This window comes from Sarcophilus harrisii, chromosome 1, assembly GCF_902635505.1.
Source record: "Sarcophilus harrisii chromosome 1, mSarHar1.11, whole genome shotgun sequence".
NCBI classification, from domain to species: Eukaryota; Metazoa; Chordata; class Mammalia; order Dasyuromorphia; family Dasyuridae; genus Sarcophilus; species Sarcophilus harrisii.
The window spans coordinates 694,752,098-694,775,393 of NC_045426.1; the positions used below are offsets into that span (position 1 = coordinate 694,752,098).

The window sequence follows — 23,296 nt, forward strand, 5'->3', positions numbered from 1 at the left end:
GGGGAGGGGGAGGGGGGGAAGGCGGGTGTCGGAGAAGAACCTCATTCTGGGTCCAGCTCGACCCGACCTGACGGGTTTCCTATCAGAACTTGTCATCGAATCCCTCTGGTCCCGAGCCTCTCGGAGCCTCCCGACCCTGGCTGGAGCTGGAGGTGCCCGTGGACGGCGGAAACCAACTTGAGCTCTCATCTCTCGGAGCACCTGTTAACGGGCTCGGAGCTCAGCTGGTCACTCCTGGCCCCGGGCGCCCCCGGGAGAAGCCAGCCCCGGCTCTGGGGAAGGAAACCGCTCTTTCCTCCCAGTCACACCTAAGGGCGACTTTTGCCTTTTATAGAAGAGCTCTCTACCTCCCTCGCACCTTTTGGATTTACAATATATGCCAGCACCTCAGTGTATTCTATATATAAATGTATGTGTGGATATGTATATATACACATATGGATATGTGTATATGTGTGTGTATGTGGGTATCTAGGCTACACTGAGGTGTGTGTATTTATACACACTTCAGTGTAGCCTAGATACATTTGTGTATGTGTGAGTATATATACAATGAGGTGTGTGTGTGTATATATATATATATATATATATATATATATATACACACCTCAGTGTAGCCTAGATACATTTGTGTGTGTATACATATATATATATATATACACATAAACATATATACACACCGAGGTGTGTAAATATCTACATTCACTGTGATATGTGTATACATATATATATAATATATATACACTGAGCTATGTGTGTGTATATATATATATATATACACACTGAGCTATGTGTGTATATATATATATACATACACACTGAGGTATGTAAACATTCATACATATATGTGTGTATATACATGTATATACATATACATACATTAAAGTATGTATATAAGTAGGTATACAACATATATACACACACACAAACATATATATTATATATATACATATATACATATATATATACATATATACATATATATATATATATATATATATATATATATACAGACATCTCAGTGTAGCCTAGATACATTTGAAGAACAAGAATTGGGGAAGGAAGGATGGTGCACCCCTATCTCTACAGTAGAGTTGAATATACAGAGGCCCTTCGAATAAGCAGGACAAGTGAAATCTACCCCTCTGGAAATCAGGGTTAAGTACCCAAATTTGTGCCGGATATAATTTGGGGGATGGAAAAGGCAAAGGTAGATCTGAGTTCCATAGAGTCTCGTTCAGAAAGATGGATTCCATGCTGGAACCTCAGGCTTCATTCTTCTTTTACTGGCTGCTTTCCCCAATCTCTTTGAATTTCTGAGCTTTCCCTCTGTTAATTATTTTCTGTTTATCCTTTTGCTTTGTTTGCAAGTCGTCTTCCCCATCAGATTGTAAGCTCCTACAAATTAAAGGAGTTGTTTTTTGTCTCTTTTTGTATCCTCAGCGCTTAGCACAGTGTCTGGCACATTTAATAAATTTTTTATCAACTGATTGATAGGTGTGTAGTACAACTTCCTTATTATAGACATGAGGAAAAAGGCCAAGAGAAGTCAGATCTGAAGTGAAGGGACTTGGATTCAAATCCTGCTTCTGATATTTCCTATTTCTGTGACTTGGGGTAGTCAGTAAACAAGCATCTGTTAGGCACTGTGCTAGAACTGAGAACATAAGTACAGGGTATGAAACAAAGTATTATTCCAAATGGCTTACATTCACTTCTCCACCTCAAGCCATAGTTGCCCCAGTTCTCAAATGACAAAGTTGGAGTTCCCTTCCACTTCTTGATATATAAATAGCCATTTCCAGCCCTTCTGCTCTACATCTGGCCCCTGGACCCAGATGGCTCTGGAGGGGAGGTAACCTTGCCCAGCCCTCCCTCATTTAACTCCAGCTCACTCCCATGTCATAGCATCACCCTCTGATGTCAGGGCCCTCTTGGAGAATGAAGGACAATCAACAACAACAAAAAACCCAGGTGAACAGGCAGGATTGGGACCCAGGTCCTGTTAATGCCAGATTCAGGTAGTAAAAACAAACCCACTAGACTTCAGAGCTGGAAGGGTCAAAGAGCTTTTAGGACCTCCCATTTTTAGATGTGGAAAATGAGGCTCAGAGAGGTTGGGCATAACCACACTTAGCCAATTTCATAGCAATTTTATGACAAAGCCAGGATTAGAACTCAAATCTCCCCCAACTTCCATTCATTCTCTTCAGTAGCATTCATGGTGCTACTAAACCAAATTCTGTCCTTATACTCAAAGGATATATATATATATATCTCACTCATTACTTACTTCAGCTAAAAGGGACAAATGTCCCTCCACAAATAAAGATTCCAACAGGTCAGAGTGCTCAGATGTCTAGGCAGGGGAACAACTGAGTAAGATACTACAGCACAAATCCAGAAGGATCTTTGCATTTCAAAAACTCCTCTTCCTCAATGAACAGAGACCTGGATGGGAAAGACTGGCTCTCATTGTCTCCTGGCCAAGTTTATGAGAAACTCAAGTGCAGGTTCTCGGGATAAAAGATTTAGGGCTAGAGGGTGGGCAAGTGCATGTTCTTGGGATGACAGATTTAGGGCTTCAAAAGAGATCTCTGAAGTCACTTAGTCCAACTCTTTCATTTTATTGATAAGAAGCTGAAGCCCAAAGAGGTGATTGTTCAATGGCATACGCATAATAGGGAGCTGAACCAATATTCGAACCCAGGGTGGCTACTGGTGAAGCACTACTGAGAGCTCTGGCCAGGGATGAGCTTCTCCAACCAAGAATTGCCTTCCTCCAGTCTTGGGCGCAGCTTACCGTTTCCCAGCTCGAAAACCGGGGCCTGATAAATTGCAGGGGTGTCGCATTCCAAGAATTAAGACCCAGTGTCTATTTAAAAAGCCCTTTCGGTTTAAATTGAACAATTTCCCCTTTAATCTGCAGGCTTTTAATGGCTCTCTTCACGGACATTAATTTTAATGGGACGATTATTACCCTGTTTGGAAGTCTGCCCTTTAGATCTATGGCTCCAGCCCGGGAAGAGTCTGACTCAGTGGGTGGTGCTTGGGAGCGTCCCAGCAGCCAGCACGCAAGAGTCCAGCCTCCTCTTTAGAAATGGGCTTTTTAACAGAGGGCTGTGGGAGGCGAGATAATAATCCCAGATTATAGATCAAGATTTGGAAGGGTCCTCGGGATCCATCAGCCTAAGGTCAAAGTAGGCAGCATGGCCCAGTTGTCAGAGCATCTCCACCTATTCCAAGTCTCGCTCGTTTGCACTGCACTCTATCCTTTCAATAATATTATGTATAATATTTTAAGGTCTGCATAGCTCTTTGCTTGCAATATGCCGGTGAGAGAACCAGTGCAAGTAGTACAACAGGAATGCTTATTCCTAAATGGATTTGACTAGATGAGCTCAAAGATCCCTTCCCAATCGAAAAGACTATGGTTTTGTAATCCCTACTTTAAAATAGCTAGGTGTCAGGCAGATGGAGTGCCAGGTCTGGAGTCAGGCCTGAATTCAAATCTAACCTCAAATTCTTACTAGCTGTGTGATCCTGCTCAAATCACTTAACCTCAGTCTGGCTCAGTTTCCTTATCTGCAAAATGAGCTGGAGAAGAAAATGACAAACCGATCCAGTTATCTCTGCCAAGAAATTCTCAAATGGGGTCGTGAAGAGTCAGACACGAATAAATAACAATATCTGTTTTACACGTGAGAAAACCAAGACTGAGAGATTAAATAAATTGTGGGATCATCTATCAGAGGCCTGCTTTAGCTTGATCATTTTAGAGATCTCTATTTTTATAGAAGGGGAAATTGAGGCTGAGGGAATAGATGATTTATACCCAAGCTAGCAAGTATTTATAAAGTACCTACCCGGTGCTAGGTACAATGCTAAATGCTGGAGATACAAAAGAAAGGGGAAAAAGAATAATAAACAGTCCCTTTTCTGGAGGAACTCAGAGTCTAATAGCAGAGGCACACAACTATATACATCCAAGATATAAACAAGATAAGTTAGAAATAATCAGCAAAGAGAAGGCACTAAGATTAAAGAAGATTGGGAAAGGTTTTTTTTTTTTTTTTTTTTCAGAAGCTGAGACTTGAATCACTAAGGCCAACAACTAAAAAGAGCCTCAAGCCAGCTAATGTGATCTCCCATTTTTACAGATGAAGGAAGTGAGGCCCCAAAAAATAAGAGATTAGCTGAGGATCACAAAGATAATAATAAGGGCTTATTCCCCTTTCTAAGCCTTTGCATAGCCTGCTCCCCAAACCTGGAATTCATTCCCTCTTCATTCTCCCTCACAAAACATCTCCAAATCTAAGCTCAGATATCTCCTTCAGGAAGTCTGGCTTGATACCTTCCTTGCCTGGGAATTATTTTGTACAAATTCTGTTTTTAATTATAATCATACATACAAGTCTAGTTTATATATATTATATAGCTGTCTGTGTATTATAATTTATATATTATATAATGTATATATTAAATATAGTTTATACATGATATATAAAGTGTATTATATATATATATATATATATATATATATATATATTTGTGCCAATAGAAAGGAAGCTTTTTGAGGGTAGGCTTCTTGTTTCTCTTTGTATACTTTAACATGGGCACTGAGGTGGCACAGGGGATAGAACACTAGGTTCAGAATCAGGAAAACATCTTCCTGAGTTTAAATCTAGCCCCAGATACTTCTTAGCTATGTGACCTTGGGCAAATCATTTAATTCTGTTTGCCACAGTTTCCCTCATCTGTTAAATGAGCTAGAGAAGGAAATGACAAACTACTCCAGAATGCTTGCCCAAAAAAACCCCTAATGCTGTCACAAAGAATAGATCATGACTGAACAATAACAGAATGCTCTAACATAGTAGCTGGGTTGTAACAAGTGTTTAATAAGTGACTGAATCGATGACTGAATGGTCTATCTGACACGGGTACTTGCAGTTACAAAATTCTGAGAAGTAAACACCCACCTACATTGACAAATCATATCCTTAGTAATTCAGCTGCTGCTTTTCCTCTCAGAGTTTGAGTGACCCTGAGGAGTTGGGAGTGAGGAGGAGAGATTGTCTCTCTAATGTTATAGTTTACAAGCCCCCATCAGTGTACTTCCACTATAATTATTAGTTGATATCAGCCAGACAAACTAAAAGCCTTTTTAGAAATGAGTATTTAGTACTGTGTTGTAATTGGTACAAAATAAACCTCCCAATTTTGATAACCCATTCTTCCACCAATACATACAGAGTTCAGAGGAGAGTGAACTCTAGCTTAAGGCACATATAGCAAAGGAGTAACTCACAGCTCTTGAAGTCCTTTTACTCAAGTCTGCAAAACGTTCCCCTCCCTCCCTCAGATGACATAACTGTTCCATTAGAATCCTTATGGAGTCTGGAATCTGCTTTTCTTTATCAAATCCAGTTCATTTTCAGCTTCTAATATAGAATCAGCTGTTGCTATCTTGGGGACATTGCTAAGAGCTCCAGGGAAAGGTCCAAGTCCTTTGGTCTTCTGAACTTCACTCCCTTCTGGTAGGATGGAAGAAGGAGGCAAGGAAAGGTTGTGTGTCCTCTCCTTCCTAATCAGTTCCTTTCTAGGGGTTTGGCTATAAGATTTCTATCTTAAGTGACCTGTCACTGGGAGCTCTCATTCCAAATTAGCTTTCTAGTTTTAAACAAGACTCAGAGAATGGCTTCAAAGAAATTCCTCAACCAATCTGAACAGACTTCCTGCAGCATCAAGCTGAGATGAAGATGCCAGACCTTGTTCACGCCAGTTTCACACCTGTTTCATACCTCTAATTGATTGATTCGATCAAGCTGTGTTCTCATCTAATAGGAATATTAGGGTTAAGTGGATGAGGGAGAGTTGTCATGACGCTACCCTTGTATACATATTTTAACAAAGGCCATTGAAGCTACAGATGAGACGTTATTAATTAAAAAATTAATCAAGACATTCAAAGATTTAGAGATCCTACAACAGCCACTTACCAGCCATGTAATCCTGGGCAAGTAATTCAATCTCTCTGAGTCTTAGTTTATTCAACCATAAAATTGAAATCATGGGACTAGGACTACCTGCCTTGTAGTTCCCCCTCTGAACTAAGTGGACACCAAAAAGGACTCATAATATCCCATGAATGTGGCAAAACATACAAAAGACTTACAGTAGCCCACTAACAATCATAAAACTCTCTCTTTCTGTTAGTGTCATTTCCCATAAAGTCCGAAGGACTTCCAGAATCATTGAACTACTTTGTGGTTTAAACCCCGACTTCTGTGGTTCACGACCCTATGTGGGGCCTTGTAACTGAATGTGAAAGTCATGTAATTATGGATTATTATCGGTAAACATTTTATTTGTATACTTATTTTATATACCTATAAATCTAAAGGCAAAAAGGAGTCAGGAATGGAGAAAGTTTAAGAAGCCCTACTCTCTTGGGAAGGGAAATAAACTTGGGATTGATGGCAGCCCGCTTACTTTCCAGTGAGCATATCTTCTCTCAAAACATAAATACATTTCTCCACACTCATTTACCGTTTTCTGTACAGTGGATTGTACTCCTCCAGTAAAGGAAATGAATTTGAGGTTGCTAGGTAGGCAACATCATGAAGTTCCATTAAGATGGCTTTTCATTAAGATTAAGACCCATAAAGGTACCAAGATTATAGTGTGACTCTCAGGCCATGGGCACCCTTTGAATGAAGACATTTGGTCCCTCTAGACAGGTAACCTTCCTCCCATTGGAGCCCACCCTGTCTAAATAAGTCCTATAAGAGAGCAGAGGACATAGTCAAATGATAACCTTTGACCCTAACTTCCCCTTTGGGACAACATGACCTTCAATCCTCCTACCAATATTCTTGCTAGCATCTTTGTTCATATTTCCCTATTATGTTATAAGGATCATAATGTTCTCATTTCTTCTTCTTTCATCTTCTGGGGAGTGAAGGCTGGATTCTAGGATTGGGAGCTATTCAGGAAATCTCTTTTTGAGAGATAGCTAGATTCTGGAACTTCTGAACTTGGGTTTCCTCAAGAGAAGATCTCTTAATCCCTCCAGAATTTAGGCTTCAGGAACTCATTACTTGTATTACATGGTTCTCTTCTGCAAGACTACCGCGTGGTTATAAGCATGAATTACTCTACTATCATATCTCTAGGACGAGGCATTCTGGATACTCTTTCACTACATCGGCCACTGTCATTTCTTTACAGAGAGGCTGCTGTCTCTTGAAAATGTGGCCATGTTGCTCCCTTCTCCACAGCCGGCCTATTGACTGAAAGCACTGGATCTTATGTGTCTGACATAAGGTAACCGTTCTATGTTGAATCTGTCAGATCTTTTATATTCTATGATCCTCCTCACTTCTAACATTCTCTGATCTGTCATTTTTTTTTGTTTTAAAGATATAGTTTTGACATTCTGTGTTCTAAGGATCCTCTCACTTCTGACATCCTATATTCTAGGGGCTCTATCAATTTTACAATATTCATTTTTTGATCTTTTCCAATCTTGAAATTCTATTTTCTAATATTCCTTCCAATTCTGACTTTCTGGATTCAAAGGCCTTTTCAGCTCTGACATTACATGTTTTAAGGTCCTTCCCGGCCCTGATAATCCATATTCTAAGGTTCTTTCCAAATCTGATATTCTTTTCTTGCAGGTGGAAATGGATCCCTTTAACATAATGGGCAGATATGAATAAAAAACAGTAGCAAGAATATTGATAGAAGGATTGAATATATAACCGCAGGGCCGTGTACTGCTGAGCTGGATCCAGGAGGAAGAGAGGGAAACAAGAGAATTTTGACTTAAAGTGACCCTTGGAATTCTGCTAGATCACATTCCTAGTCCTGAGGATTCCTTGGAGATCCAGAGAGTTCTGAGACCTCCATGGAGGTTTGGTAGTACCCTAAGGATCTATCAATCAAGAATTATTTGTTAACAGTCTGTTTTGTGCCCTGGGCTTTGCTGGGCATTGTTGAGTACAAAAACAACAACAACAACAAATGCCACAATCCTTGCTCTCAGGAGTGTATAGGAATTTGTTTGAAGTGATGTTTTCTTCTTTAATTAAAGAGATTATTCTCTGCCAATAAATTATAATCTGATTTAATTTCCACTACTATCCAGTTTTACATTTTCCATTGGAGCTGCAGGAATCTGGAATCTCACTTTTAACATATCAAAACCTATAGATCAAGGTTTGGGATTCATTTTAACTTAGCAAGTGATTTTGATTTGGATCTACTTGATTGGTACACCAAAAAGACAAGAATGATCAAGTTTCTAATTGTTCTTATCAAGTAGAGATAATTAAAGCATTTCTAAGCCAGTAGTATTAAATGAGTAGTTAGGTGAACCCTGGATATTTCTAAGGATAAAAGAGGTTACCATATTCCCTTTTAATCCCAAAGGACTTGCAGTTGGAAGGAATGAAGGAGGGAAAGAAGGAAGGAAGGAAGGAAGGAAGGAAGGAAGGAAGGAAGGAAGGAAGGAAGGAAGGAAGGAAGGAAGGAAGGAAGGAAAGAGGGAGGAGAAGGAAGAAAGGAAGGAAGGAGAGAGAGGGGAAGAAGGACAAAAGAAATGAGAGGAATAGGATGAGGGAGAGGAAGGAGAAGGGAAAAGATAGGGAGAAACAGAAACAGAGAGAAAGATAGAGAGAGAAAAAGAGAGGGGGGAAGAGGGAGAGATGAAGGGAGAGGGAGAGACAATAATCCTATTTAATACAAGTAGCAAATTATTACAACTGCTGGATAAACTTTTCTCTCCTAAATCCACCAGTTAATTCTCTCTGTTCTTCCTAATGTAATTTCCCAAATCCAACCAAAAAAAGAACATAGAACCAGAGAAGGAATTTAGAGCAGAAAATGTCAGGGAAGGGAGGGAAAATAGAGCACAGAACATCAGATCTGAGAGGAAGGTGTCTTAGAATATAGAAACTGCTACGATTTATAAGGTTTGCAAAATGCTTCGCAAATATTATCTCATTAAATCCTCCCAATAAGCTTGGGAAGAAGGTACCATGGTACCAATCATATTCCCTTCTTATAGATGAGCTTTACTTTTCTTCTTTTATTTCTTCTTTCCCTTTTCTTCTTTCTGTCCACATAGGGTATCATACCCTTAATGTCAATTCTCTGCCCAAAGGAATGTAAATTTTGATTGCTGAAATCTCATAAGACATCTTGGGGTTTGTAGGCTAGATTTCTTTCTTAATGACCATATCTTAAACCCAAATCACTCTGGCTATCATTGATTATCCAATAATAGATCCCTGGCCAAGCCCTACTTGATCATTGTTTGGGCCCTGCTTGGCTCAGAGTGAATGTAAATAGTTATTATTTGTTTTGGTCAGAAAGTTTGATAATCTTCCCCTCCCAAATATGTGTGTATGAGTATGTGTGTCTGTGTATACACATATATACATACACATATATACACAATATATATACACATATGTGTGTACATATAAATACACACACACATATATAAGTGTGTGTATTTGATTAAGTAAAAGAAGTCATTTTTTGCCTCATTTTTTACCTAGCCTGTTGGAATCTTTACAAACTATTAAGTCATTAGAGTTGATAGAGACAATAATTATCTAATTTAGCATGGTTCAGTATGATTGATCTGATCCTACAAGAAGATGTTATGGGCCAGAAGAAACAAGGTACTAAGTGGAACTGAGAAGCAATGCTTGTGTTCACACCTTTACTCATTGGAGTTCACACGTTTGGGAGATTTCAGGGTTTAGTATGAGATATTGAATTCACACCTCCCTTAATGCTCTCAGGGCCAAAGAGCACTCTTGGAGAAATCCCACTCTCTCAGAAGAGATCATATATAAGAAACAGACAGAGGCTCTCTTGGGGAGTTGAGCTGAAAACATTGAGAGGGGAGCTTGATGTCAAGTCAGTTCAGGAGAAGTCCACTTTCGGAGGCGCAACCAGATTCACTTCATCTCACAAAGCTGTGGTGGCTGGGCTCCTGCACTTCCCCGACTGAGACCAACGCTGGTCTGAAAGGCTCTCCAGAAAGCTGCCCAACCCCAGGCAAGGAGGTGCTGACTGGAGGCTAAAGAAAGCAGAGTCAAAGGACAAAGCTGCAAGTGCTCTTAGAACCAAGCAGAGAGAGAGGCTTCTAAGAAAAACTAACCGGGTTATATTGGAGACAATAAAAGATCTGAACTTTTAGCACCTGGCTGCGTTTGGGTAATTATTACTTTTAACTGAAACTAAGGCTGCCTCCAGAAAACCTCCCCAAGAAACCTGCTTCCAGAGAGAACCATTATTATTTTAAAGAAGAAAAACACCACACTAGCCTTAATTGCTGAATTGGGTGTTGCCTCAGTTAAACTGAACCTGTTAAAGACCTTATCTTATAAAGACTACATCTATGGCCATCTCTGGTCATCCTGATCTGTATCTTGTGACTAGACTCAGATGGCTCTGGAGGAGAAAGTGAGGCTGGTGACTTTGCACAGCTCTCACTCACTTAAATATAATTCACTTGCATGTGAAGGTATCACTTCCCAGATGTTATTGTTCCTCTTTGAGAACAAAGAACAAACAACAGTCCCCAAGTGAAAGGGAGTCTTAGCACAGGGAATAAAGAAAGCAGGAAGACCTGTGTTCAAGTCTTGCTTTCTGACACATCATAGTTAATCAAGTTACTTATATTTATAGTTCCCCCCAGAACATCTACTTAAGGTAGAATTCCTTCAGTCAGGAAATTTCCTATACTGATGAAATCAATACATACAGTTCTTGTCCCTGATGAATTTCATCCCGAAGACTCCGCAGTGTCTTGGGACTTAATGAATTCAGGACAATGTCATTTATAAACATGGACATTTGGCTTCTTATGAAGATGGTGCTTTGTAAATGTTGAAGTAGTTAGAAAATGTTTGTTTTTGTTGGGTTATTTCAATCATGTCTGACTCTTTTTGATTTGATTTGGGGTTTTCTTGGCAAAGATACTGGAGTGGTTTGCCATTTTCTTCTACAGCTCATTTTAAAGATTTGAAAACTGAGGCAAATAGGGTAAAGTGACTTGGCCAGGGTCATACAGGTAGAAAATGTCTGAGACCAGATTTGAACTCAGATCTTCCTGACTGGAAGGTCAATGCTCTATCCATTGCACCACTTAGCTGCCCCAGTAAGCAAATAGGAACTATTAAATGATAGTCACTTAATAAAAGTTTGTTGATGCTGATTTTAAAGTGATGTTATGGGGTTGGTGGAATAGAGAGAGAATATGGACCTGATGTTCTCATATTTCTTGAAGGTATCTTGCAGACAAATAGACAGAAAGAAAGGCACAAAGAAAGACAGAAAGATAGAGAAAGGAAGGAAGAAAGAAAGAGAAAGGAAGAAAGAAAGAAAGAAAGAAAGAAAGAAAAAAGAAAGAAAAGAAGGAAGGAATTAAGAAAGAAAGAAAGAAAGAAAGAAAGAAAGAAAGAAAGAAAAAGGAAAGAAAGAAAGGAAGGAGGAAATTAAGGAAGGAAGGGAGAGAGGAAGGAAGGAAAGGAAGAAGGGCAGAAAGAACCCACAGATCTTTGGGAAAAAACCATGCTTCTTCTCTCCTAAAAGCTTCATCATCTTATAGACATTATCTAATTCATCCTCACAATAGCCTTGTGATGTTCATCCTTCAATTCCCAAGTCCCTTAAAGAAAGTTTTGTGATGGCCAATGCATTTTGCTGATGTTAAGTGCCCATATAAATCCTAACTTATTGGCTTCAGTGTCTGATTTTCTATGTTTATTTGCATTTGTAATGAAAGATAGATGATAAAACTTATTTTTTGTTCATTGACCAAGGAATAGGGAGAATTGCTATCTTAGGAACTGAGGAACTTAAAGTAAGTGTGTGTACACAAGAGGGGAGCCTCCCATTTCTCATTCTCTTTTCTTGAGAAAGAAGGAGACAGTACTATTTTAAGATGGTTCAGAGACTTGGGTAGGGGCAAGGTGATAGCTCTCTCTCTTAGTCTGTTGTGTGTCAAAATAGAGTGCTGGTTCTGAAGTCAGGAAGACTAAGTTTAAATCTGACCTCACATATTTATTAGTTTTATGATTCCAGGCAGGTCAGCCTCTGTTTGTCTTAGTTTACTCAGTTATAAAACAGGAATAATAATGGCTCCTATCTCCCAGAATTGATATGAGAATCAAATGAAATAATATTTACCACCCTGATCTTTCATTTCCTCATCAAGTGAGAAGTTTAGACTAAGAGGCCTCTGAAGGTCAGCTACCAAACACCGTATAGGGTTAATGGTACTTAATATTGTTAAAGCCTTTTTTTTTAACCTGAAATTATATTTTTATTGGTTAGGAAATTTCAGGTAGGAATATTCCTTTCTGTTTCTCTGTGTCTGTCTTTTGCCTCTGATCTCTCTGTTTCTCTGTCTCTCTCTCTCTCTGGTTCCTCTCTATCTCTTTTTCTCCTTCTCTGTGTCTTCTTTCTCTGTTTTTTCTTGTGCCTCTGTGTCTCTTTTTGTGTCTCTCTCTTCTCTCTTTCTGCTCTCTGTTTCTCAGTTTCTATCTCTCTTCTCTTCATGTCTCTGTCTCTGATCTTTCTGTTTCTCTTTCTGTCTGTTTTTGTCTCTGATCTATTTCTCTGTCTCTCTCCCTATAGTGCCTCTCTGTTTCTCTCCCCTATGGTTTCTCTCTGTTTTTCTCTGGTGTGTCTCTCTGTCTCTTTTTCTTTCTCTTTGCCTCTTCCTGTGCCTCTGTGTCTGTCTTTTTGTCTCTCTCCTCTCTTTCTCTTTCTCCTCCCTGTTTCTCACTTTCTCTCTCTGTGTCTCTGTCTCTGTCTCTGTCTCTGTCTCTCTCTCCTATTTCTCTCTCTCTTCTCTTTATGCTCCCCCTCTCACGGCCCCTTAATTACCAACTTTGTGCTGGTAACTCCCATATGCAGATCTATAAGTTCAAGTCTGTCTCTGTCCTGAATTTCAGCCCTGCATCACTCACAGACTATGGGACATTTCAAATTGATTGTCCCAGAAACACCTCAAACTCAACATTTTCAAAATAGAACGCTACAGCCCAGAATTCCTGTTCTTAATGTGATTTAAAAAAAAATCATTTATCAAACATTCAAACCTAATTGTAGGAGTACCCCGAGGCTTTGTCTTGAACCCTGGTTTTTTTCCTACTCTCTTTCTCTCTTGGTGATCTTAACAACTCCCCTGGACTTAATTATCATTTCTACACAGATGTCTCACAGATCTCTGTGTCTAGGTCTGATATCTTTCCCGAGCTTCAGTCTTGCAGCCCCTACATCAGTGCCTATTAGATATTTTAAACTGGTTGCCCTGGAGACATCTCAAACCAACATTTCCCAAATACCTCGTTTATGCATAGCTATTTGAATGTTGTCTCTCCCCCATTAGACTGTGATTTCCTTGAGCATAAGAACTGATTTTTGCCTTGTTTTGTATCCCCTGTGCTTAGCACAATGCCTGGTCTCGAGGAAAGACTTCATAAAGGTTTATTGGCTGAATTTGACTTTTCCTTTCTTCTGTCCTGGACCTGAATAAGGCCATTCCCCAGGGCAATTTATTTTATATTAGAACAAAATGATGAGATACCTGTAGATCATTCAACATTTGAGAAAAATAGATTTATTTAGCCACAGAAAAAGATGCCTATTCAAAAAGGATAAACAATGAGGGTATAAATATAGGGATTGGGAATTCAATGTAATGGTTTTTAGTTATCTCCCAAAGTTCTTTCTCTGGGCGTAGCTGGTTCAGTTCATTACTGCTCCATTGGAAATGATTTGGTTGATCTCGTTGCTGAGGATGGCCTGGTCCATCAGAACTGGTCATCATATAGTACTGTTGTTGAAGTATATAATGATCTCCTGGTCCTGCTCACTTCACTCAGCATCAGTTCATGTAAGTCTCTCCAGGCCTTTCTGAAATTATCCTGTTGGTCATTTCTTTCAGAACAGTAATATTCCATAATATTCATATACCACAATTTATTCAGCCATTCTCCAACTGATGGGCATCCATTCAGTTTCCAGTTTTTAGCCACTACAAAAAGGGCTGCCACAAACATTCGTGCACATACAGGCCCCTTTCCCTTCTTTATAATCTCTTTGGGATATATAAGCCCACCTGCATTTTTGATTTCCTTCACAAGCTAATTGTACAATATTTCAGAGTCTGATTCTTTTTATACAGCAAAATAATGTTTTGGTCATGTATACTTATTATGTATCTAATTTATATTTTAATGTATTTAACATCTACTGGTCATCCTGCCATTTAGGGGAGGGGGTGGGGGGTAAGAGGTGAAAAATTGGAACAAGAGGTTTGGCAATTGTCAATGCTGTAAAGTTATCCATGCATATAACCTGTAAATAAAAGGCTATTAAAAAAAAACAAAAAAAACAATGAGGGTAAGTTGATTCCAAGGAGTGAAGCTCTTTCCCCAGTTCTGCCCGTCATTTCCCATCAAGCATCCAAGTGCCTTTGGAACTTCCTCATGGCTTTATACTAAGGTGACCAGGAAGTAATGGCAAGAAACTGAATTATAGATGTACAATGCGTGTGCAGATTGGATTCCCTGATAAAATAATTCCTCCTCCAGAAAGATACTGGGTTGTATTTTTTTGTTTGTTTGTTTTTGTTTTTGGTAACTGTAACCTTAACATTGAGTATAGTGTTTACACATTGCAGATGACTAATAAATGTAAACTTGTTAATTCATTCCAACCCAAGCCTTTTTCTGTATCTAGCTTGCTATACATTGTTGTTATTCAGGCATTTCCAGGCATTGCTAATTCTCTGTGGCCCTGTTTGGGGTTTTCTTGGCAAAGATAATGGAGTAATTTGCTATTTCTTTCTTCAGCTTATTTTACAGATGAGGAAATGGGGGAGGGGGGCAAAGAGGGTGAAATGATTTACCCAGGGTCATACAGCTATTAAGTATCTGAGCCTGAATATGAATGATGGAAAAGAAAATTTTCTGACCCCAGGCTGGTGCTCTGTGCATTATGGTGCCTCTTAAGGGCCCCAGATACATATTAGCCTACTCTATATTGCCTATCTTTTTTTTTTAATATTGTTAATAATTTAATATATATATTATATATATAATATATTATATATAATATTAATATATTATATTATAATATATAATATTGTTAATAATTTAATAATTGTTACAGTAGAGGTACTGACTTTTGAAAGAGAGAACATGTGTTCAAATCCTGCCTCTCACATTTACTGTTCTAGTGATCTCAGAAAAGTAAGTCATTTAACATCTCTGGGGCTCAGACTCCTCGTCTGTAAAATAAAGTGGGAGAGGGCATTGGATTAGAATCGATAGATGTCTAACCTCTGTTGAGCACTGCCTGAACCCCAGATTAAAATATAATTGGGAAATGCCTAATGAAATAAAAATATAATATAGATAATGTTAATTTGTGATTTTCTAAATCAACATACTGCTCTAAATCAATATGCTATTTCTATTTGAATTTGATGCTACTGGGTTGGGAGATTTCTGGGATTCCTTCCAATTTTGAATCTATCCATTTTCTCCATAAAGTGAAACGGTTGGATAAGAAAATCTTTTAGGGCTCATTCTAGTGATTCTAGAGAGTATTCTGGACAGCCAAGAGTTTCACTGATTAATCCAGGGTCAATGTATAGCAAAGAAGAAAGTTTTTTTTTGGCTCTGAGACCAACTCTGCATTTCACCATTTCTGTCTTTGGTTGTATTCCAGTGAAATGTTAGCCCCTTAAGGGTAGGAGGGTTCTTCCTTCCTTCCTTCCTTCCTTCCTTCCTTCCTTCCTTCCTTCCTTCCTTCCTTCCTTCCTTCCATCCACTGCCTCATCTACATCTATCTAATCTGATTATCTCCTCATCCATCCAATTCTCAATCTCTCTCTCTCTCTCTCTCTCTCTCTCTCTCTCTCTCTCTCTCTCTCTCTCTCTCTCTCTCTCTCTCTCTCTCTCTCTCTCTCTCTCCTCCCCATTTATTTGAGTTGTTTTAGGAAGATTCTGATGATCACTTAGCAAGATAAGATACCAGACCCTGAGGTCTGATGGAACTGACATGGGAGACACTAGCACCAGACTGCCTGTACTCTATGAGCAAAGCAGAATTGAATTAGCCACTCCAAATGTTCATAAGGACTATTTGTGTCCGACCTATGGCAGAGCTCATATTAGTCTGATCGTAACTTGACTCTAACATAGTGCCGACATTTTGGTCCTCTTTGAGAATGAAAGACAACAATCACATCCATCCATCTTTCCATCTTTGTCTATCCTGTTTATCCCTCCATACACCTCTCTCAATCTGCCCATCTCTGTCTATCTACCCATCTCCTTCCATCCATCCATATATCCATCCATTTAGGTCCATCATGTTTCCTAGCGCACCAAAAATGGAGGTTCATAGATCGAGAATACCCCCGCCCTCATTTTACTGTAGAGAAAACTGATATCCTGAAAATCTGTGTCATAGTAGGGGGTTTTTTAGAGGGGGCTTTAGAGCTCATGAAATATAACCACCTCATTTTTCAGATAAGGAAACTGAGGTATAGAGATGACTTGGTTAAGATCTTGTTGCTCAAATGTCTTGGGGGGGGGGAGGTCGGGATTTGAACCCAGGGCTTTCCGATTCCAAGTTTATTGTCTTCTCTACTAAGCCACGAATAACATTTTGTGGGCTTGATGTACGATAATTCCTACTAGTATTTGGGAAAACTGGGAAGCAGTGAGGGGCATATGTTCAGTGCCTCTGCGATTAGCTCAGACCCGGCACCCAGTAGAAGGTGGAGAAAAGCTGGTTGACCGATCCTCTCTCAACGCCTCGGACTTCCACAGCTCCCTCTGTCGCGAGCGCACAAAGCCCCGCCCCTTGCCCTTTTCAGATTGACAGCGTGGACAGTCTCCGGCCCAGCGGGCTCTGACCGCCGGGATCACTCTGAGAGACTGGAGAGGACGGGACCGCGCGTGCGCCAGGAGACTGCCCGGAACCCGAGGGTTTAGGCACCACCCGCGCGCCCAGAAGGTCCCCGGAACCCAAAGACCCGGGTGTCGGTTTCTCGCTCTGTGGCGGTCCCTTCTCCTTGAGGGACAGATCCGGGGGAGCCCGAGGAAGTCGCCGGCGCCGCTGCCGAGGAGACGCCGGCTCTGGGCAGGGGCTCAGGGACCCGGCCCGTGGGGCTGAGGAGACTTGGGAGACTCCCTGTAGGAGCGAGCGGAGCCGGGGACGAGGGAGGGAGCAGGGACTGGCCGGACTGGGGGTCGTCTCCCCTCTCTGGGACTTTGGAGGAGGAGCCCCCTTTTGAGGGACATGTTTTTTTTTTAATTGAGAGTGAATGGGGGGATCCCCTCTTATCTTGGGTAGGAACCCTTGTTCTCGGGTGAGAGTTCAGTTCTCTTTGATGTTGGGGCAAAGGGATTCCTTTTCCTTTGGTTTCGAGGTCAGGAATCCCCTTGGATCTCAGCGTGACAGCTTCCCTCCCGATCTTGTGTGAGGGGCCCCCTTTCCTTCGGGGAGAAGATCCTTCATCTCCGGGTGATGGTTCCCCTTGTTATAGGGGTGACTTCTGATCTTGGGGTGAGGCTTTACCTCCCTTTTATTTGGGGATGAATTGTTGATCTCCACGTGAGAAATCTCCCTTTTTGATTATCGGGATGAAGGGTACCTCTTTAAGGATGAAGGTCCTCCTTATCAAGGGGTGAAAGTCCCCCTTTATCTGTAGTGAGGGTCTTCTTTATCTTGAGGGAAGGCCCCCTCTCTCTAGGTGAGCCCCATCTCTGGATGAGGGTCCCCCTTTATCTCTAGTTGAGGCCCTTATATCTAGGTGAGAGTTCCCCTATCTTTAGGTGAGCCCCCCTTTCTCTCTAGGGGAGGCCCCTATATCTAGGTGTGTCTTATCTCTAGGTGAGGCCCCTATATCTAGGTGAGCCCCCCTTTATCTCTAGTGAGGATCCCCGTTTATCTTTAGGTGAGGCTCTCTATCCATAATCAGGATCCCCCTTTAGGTGAGGCCCCCTGAAACAGTGACTGGAGCCCGGCTCCATTTTCGGGGCACCCCATGGCCGGGGCCGGTCTGGAGGAGTTCCGCCGGCGCTGGCGGGAGGAGCTGGCTCAGCGAGAGGGGCCGGCCAAGCGACGGCTGCCCGCGGGACCCGAGTGGGATGAACGGCGGCGGCGGCGGCAGCGGGGCAACGGAGAGGGGCCGGCTGGGGCGGCCCGGGAGCCCGAGCCGGTGTCGCAGTGGGGCATCTGCGGGGCCGTGCGTGCCGCCCCCGAGGGCGCCCCTGCCCAGCCGGCCCCGGCCGCTACCGGCTATTTCGAGCTGGCCAAGAGCCTCTTGGAGGGTGGGGAGTGCCCGCTGGCCTCGCCCGCTCCCTGGACCGCCGGGGAGTCCTCCTGCTCCGGCAGGGGACGGGACTCCGAGGTCTCCCAGGTCCCCGAAGCCCCCCAACCTGAGAACACCGGCGGTGACCGGCTACTGGAGCAGCTCATCAGAGACCTGGTAGGTGTTTCGGCGACTCCGGGGGTCCCTTTTAAAACTCCCTCCCCCCGCCCCCGGCCCAATGGGAGGCCGAGAAGCTGCTCCTCCTCCTCCTCCTCCTCCTCCCCTCCGGGCCCCGCCTCTTCTCCCCCTCCCCTGGGAGAGGAGACAAATATAGACCCTCCTTGTTAAACTGTATAGAGGATGATGCACATTGTAGCATAAATGTAGCATTTCAGCAAATATAACTTTAAAACGAAGCTTTATTCCTGCGGTTTGCCTTTACGTCACGTGCCCGTGTCAGCGTGCCCATCTCCGCACTCACGGAATATGTTTTCTACGAAAGGGCACGGGATCCTCCCTTGGAACAAGTCTTCCAAAAAACTCCTCAAAGAAACGGTTCAACAAAAGCAAATCACACAGCTGGCTCACAATGTGATATGCTACACGTAGCCCACCCCCCAACAAAATGAGAGAGGGGCATTTGCCCATTCTGCCTCCCTTCCCCACCCCTTCAAGTCATATTTGGTCGTTCAGCACAATTTACTGACCTTTACCCTGTTGGAATCATGGTGTCTGTTGCTTTCCTACTTAAAAGTCTTAATGCTTTAAGTGCTTAGCATCTAATAGGGGCTTAATGCTTATTGAATTAATTGCTTATTTAATGTGTTTCTTAGATTTCTTCCTATTCCTTTTTTATGGCACAATAATCCATTACTATTCATGTACTATTATTTAACTTTCACAGTTACTGAGCATGCCCCAATGTTTCCAGTTCTTTTTACTACCCAAAATGGTTATTTTGGTTTATACGGAGCTTTTCTTTCTTCCAGTATATGCCTATTAGTGGGATCTCTAAATCTCTAAAATCAAAGGTCATAGGACATTTTTAGTTCTATTTTAGTCCCAAAGCTAAAATGTATGCAGCTATTAGGTGGAAACCTCCATTTAAGATGTGGATTTTAAATCAGAAAGACCTGTGTGATTTGAGGCTAGCCATTTAACTGTTCCAGCTTCGTTTTCTTCATCTGGAAAATGGAGATAATGATATTTAACCAGTCCAATGAACATTTGTACAAGATACAGTTTTGACTATGGGATTTACAAAATAAAGACCAGGAAAGAATTTAGCAACTTTGAATCTACTTTTAGTTATTCATCTCAATGGATGAAATGATATATGTATGTTAAGTGCTTTTCAAACTTTAAAAGATCATTTATTTTCTAAATTAAAAGATTTTATTGAAGTCTTTTGTCTTTCAGTTTTCCAGCATCTCCCCCACCCTCCAAAGAGTCATTTCATGTAATAAATATTATTTTAAAGGCAAAAAGAAAAAAGAAAAAGAAAAAGAAGAGGAGAAAATAAGCATTTTATGTAGATCAATACTTTTGGGGAAAGTTAACTAAGGACCCTGCAGTAGCTGGGGACTTCCCACCTCTGTGATCCTCTGCTATCTCTTCTTTTGAGCCCTGTTTTTTTTTTTTTTTTTAAATAGTTTTTAATGGCATTTGCTTTTACTTTTTTGGATTTTAATTATTGTAAATATTTGGGTATGTTGTTTTCTTGGCTCTGCCGATTTCACTCTACATCAGTTCATATAGATCTTTTCATGCTTTTCTGTGTTCATCTCATTCTTTATTTTTTAAAATACTATTTTAATTTTCTAAATACATGTAAAGATAGGTTTCAACATTCACCTCTGCAAAATCTTATGTCCTGAATTTTTTTTCCCTTCCTCTGTCCCCCCTCCTCTAAACAGCAAGCAATCTGATATAGGTTATATCTCAACATTTCCCATACACAGTACTATTCCATTACATTCATATATTACAATTTGTTTAGCGAATCGCTAAATTTCATTGAGGGACCTCTCTGTTTCTAAATTTTTGCTAAGACAAAAAATGATTTTATAAATATTTTGGTGTAAATGGGAGGAACTTTCTTCTTAATAATGCCCTCCCTGAAGTATAACAATAATGAATCTCTAAATCAAAGTATATAGACATTTTAGACACTGTATTTGCATAATTCCAAGTGACTTTTAAAATGATTTTTAAATGTGATGATGACTCAGACTTTCTGAATGCTTTGCTTTTGGAGTACAAACTCTGGGAAGGTGGCATTTGGAGGCAAGATGACCTGGAGGCTACTTAAGACCTAACCTTGTGAGCTTGAGCAAGTCCCTTAACTTTCTGGTCTTCATTTTCTTCATCCTTAAAACAAGGAGGTCAGACTAGATGAGTTCTCAGAAGTTTCTTCCAAGTTTAAACCTGTGATATGTGGCATACAGAAAGGAATGCTTCCTGCTTCAGCCAGTTAACAAGCATTTATTAAGCATCTGCTATCTGCCAGGCACTGTGCTAAGTACTGGGGATACAAAGAAAGGTAAAAGACAGCCCCTCCCCTAAAGAGCTTACAGTGTAGTGGAGAAGACAACGTGTAATACCACAGAATACCTCTGTGCAAATAAGGTAGATGCAAAATAAATTTTAAATAATTAACAGAGGAAAGGCACTAGTATTAAAGGGAATTTGGAAGGACAACTTGTAGAAGGTGAGATTTCAGCTGAGACTTGAAGGAAGTGAAGGAAATTAGGAGGCTAAGATAAGGAGGAAGAGAATATCAGGCATAAGAGACAGCAAGGGCTAATACCTCAGTTTCCTCCTCTATAAAATGACGATAACATCTATTGCCTGAGTCGTAATGAGGATCAATGAGATATACAAACCTTAAAACATATGAGTGTTATTAGTATTAATAGAGGAGGAGTTGCTGCTTACTTTAGTGATAGGCTGCCCACTTGTTGAATTCCCCACTTATTGAATTCCTATAATGTAAACTCTTTGAATCTTTATATCACCAGGACCTAACCCTGTGCCTGGCATCTGGAAGGCCCTTATAAAATTCTTGTTGAAGTTTGGCCCCAAATAAGATATGAAATAAATACTGCCCCTTCCCTCTTTTTTCAGATAAAAGGAATCACAGGTGTGGAATTTGGATATAAATTTGGACTCTTGTGAATGGTGGTCGGTTTTGTTGAATTATTTTTTTCTTCCTTTTTTTAAAAAAAATGTTTTAAGTAATGGCTCTTTGGAAAGAGATGAGGAGAGGGAGACAGTGGGCAGTGTAAAAAGCTTTTCAATACAAAGTTATTTTAAATAAATGAAATGTTTGTTGAATGAATGAAAGTTTCCATGCATCTAAGTTAATGGGGACATAATGATGGGGTAGGGTGGTCCTTGTTCTAAAAGAGCTTATAATCTATAAGGATTCTATATAAGGATATCTATATAAGATATCTATAATTTCCTATAAGGAAATTATTTGTGTAATTAATTAAGAGCTCACTGTGATGAGTCAGAAGTAACATCTAGAAAATATCCTCTGAGATTTAGGGCTGAAATTCCCCTGAAATTGACAAGTTGCCCAAAGGAGTTGTCCTTTAATGGATTGATTCTGAGGCATGCCTAATTGGGCTTTATGGATTAAACAGGAGGTGGGTAACATCCAATATTTGCAACTTATTAGTTCTATTTACCCAAGACTTAGCAACCTTCAGTAGTGTCGCTCTAAATGGAAATGTAACTCATATCTTAGAGGAATATCTTAGATGACCCTAAACCTATTTGATTTCTTGAACTTGGATAATGATGATAAAAGGTCTTACTTCTTTTTCCTGGTAGACTTCTCTGTCAGAGAATCCTTATTTGAACTGTTTATGAAGTAGAATTTATTTTATTCTTAAAACTGAAAATACTTATTCCCTCTTGGGACTATGTAGAAATATCAATAATGTTGATTCAGGTGAAATAATGAAAGAGAATTGATCCCCATTAAAACTTAATTGTGCAGATTTAAAGTACTTTAGTTTGTTGTTGTTTTAGCAGTTAAGTCATTTCAGTCTTTTCCAACACTCCAGGATCCCATTTCAGGTTTCTTGGGAGAGATACTAAAGTGATTTGCCATTTGCTTCCTTAGCTCATTTTAGAGGCAAAAAAAGTTAACTGACTTGCCCAGGGTCACGAAGCAAGTAAGTGTCTGAGAATACATTTGAACTCAGGATCTTCTGACTTGAGGCCTCCTACTCTCTCTATTGGACTATCTAGCTCTGCACCACCTAGCTATGTCCACTCTCCCCCTCTCTTTTTAAAATAGTAGTAGCAAATTTAATTTTGATTGTAAATATTGTTTTATTTTAAAATGTCTTCTCTTTTTTTGAGAGCATATGCAGATCTTTGTAACTTAAGAGCTTCACTTTTAGAGTGTAGTGTTGACTGGGAAGATCTGTGTATTTAGAGTGGCAGGGCCAACCTTGATAGACAACTACAATTCAGTGGAAATGAAAACTCAGCAGTGATTCCCACTGAGTGTTGTCTCTGCCCATGAAGCTTTTAATAATAGCAGTTGGAAATCATCTCATCTTAGGTGGTGAGTTAGAAATATACTAAGTGAGCAATTGGTATTCTTTGTATTCAGTTACTTAGATGCAGAAAGGCAGTCATATTCCTGGGCAGAATGCCACTGATAGTAAATGCCTTCCTTCTTTGCCCCTTCTCTGTTCTCCTTTCTCCTTCCTCCCCTAGTAGTCTTGGGGCAGGCTCAGCAGGGTTTTAGCTCTTCTGCCTGCTTTCTCCTTTCCTGCTGTGATGAATTCTGTCTACATTTCCCCTCTTAATTTTTAGCCAATCACTGTGAAAAACAATCGATGAATAAAATTGTTTATTAGCATCATCAGAGTATTTGTGCTGGGAGGGATCTTAAAGATCATATAGCCA

General features: G+C 40.5%; 1 protein-coding gene across 1 annotated transcript in view; it reads left to right on the forward strand.

The window, feature by feature from the left end:
- Positions 1-17,043: 17,043 nt before the first annotated feature.
- Positions 17,044-23,296, forward strand: part of FBXW8 (F-box and WD repeat domain containing 8) — a 108,124-nt gene continuing 101,871 nt past the window's right edge. Inside the window, exon 1 of the mRNA XM_023497170.2 lies at positions 17,044-18,541. Coding sequence (XP_023352938.2) covers positions 18,098-18,541 — 444 coding nt within the window. The 5' untranslated portion in view covers positions 17,044-18,097. The remainder of the gene's footprint in view (positions 18,542-23,296) is intronic.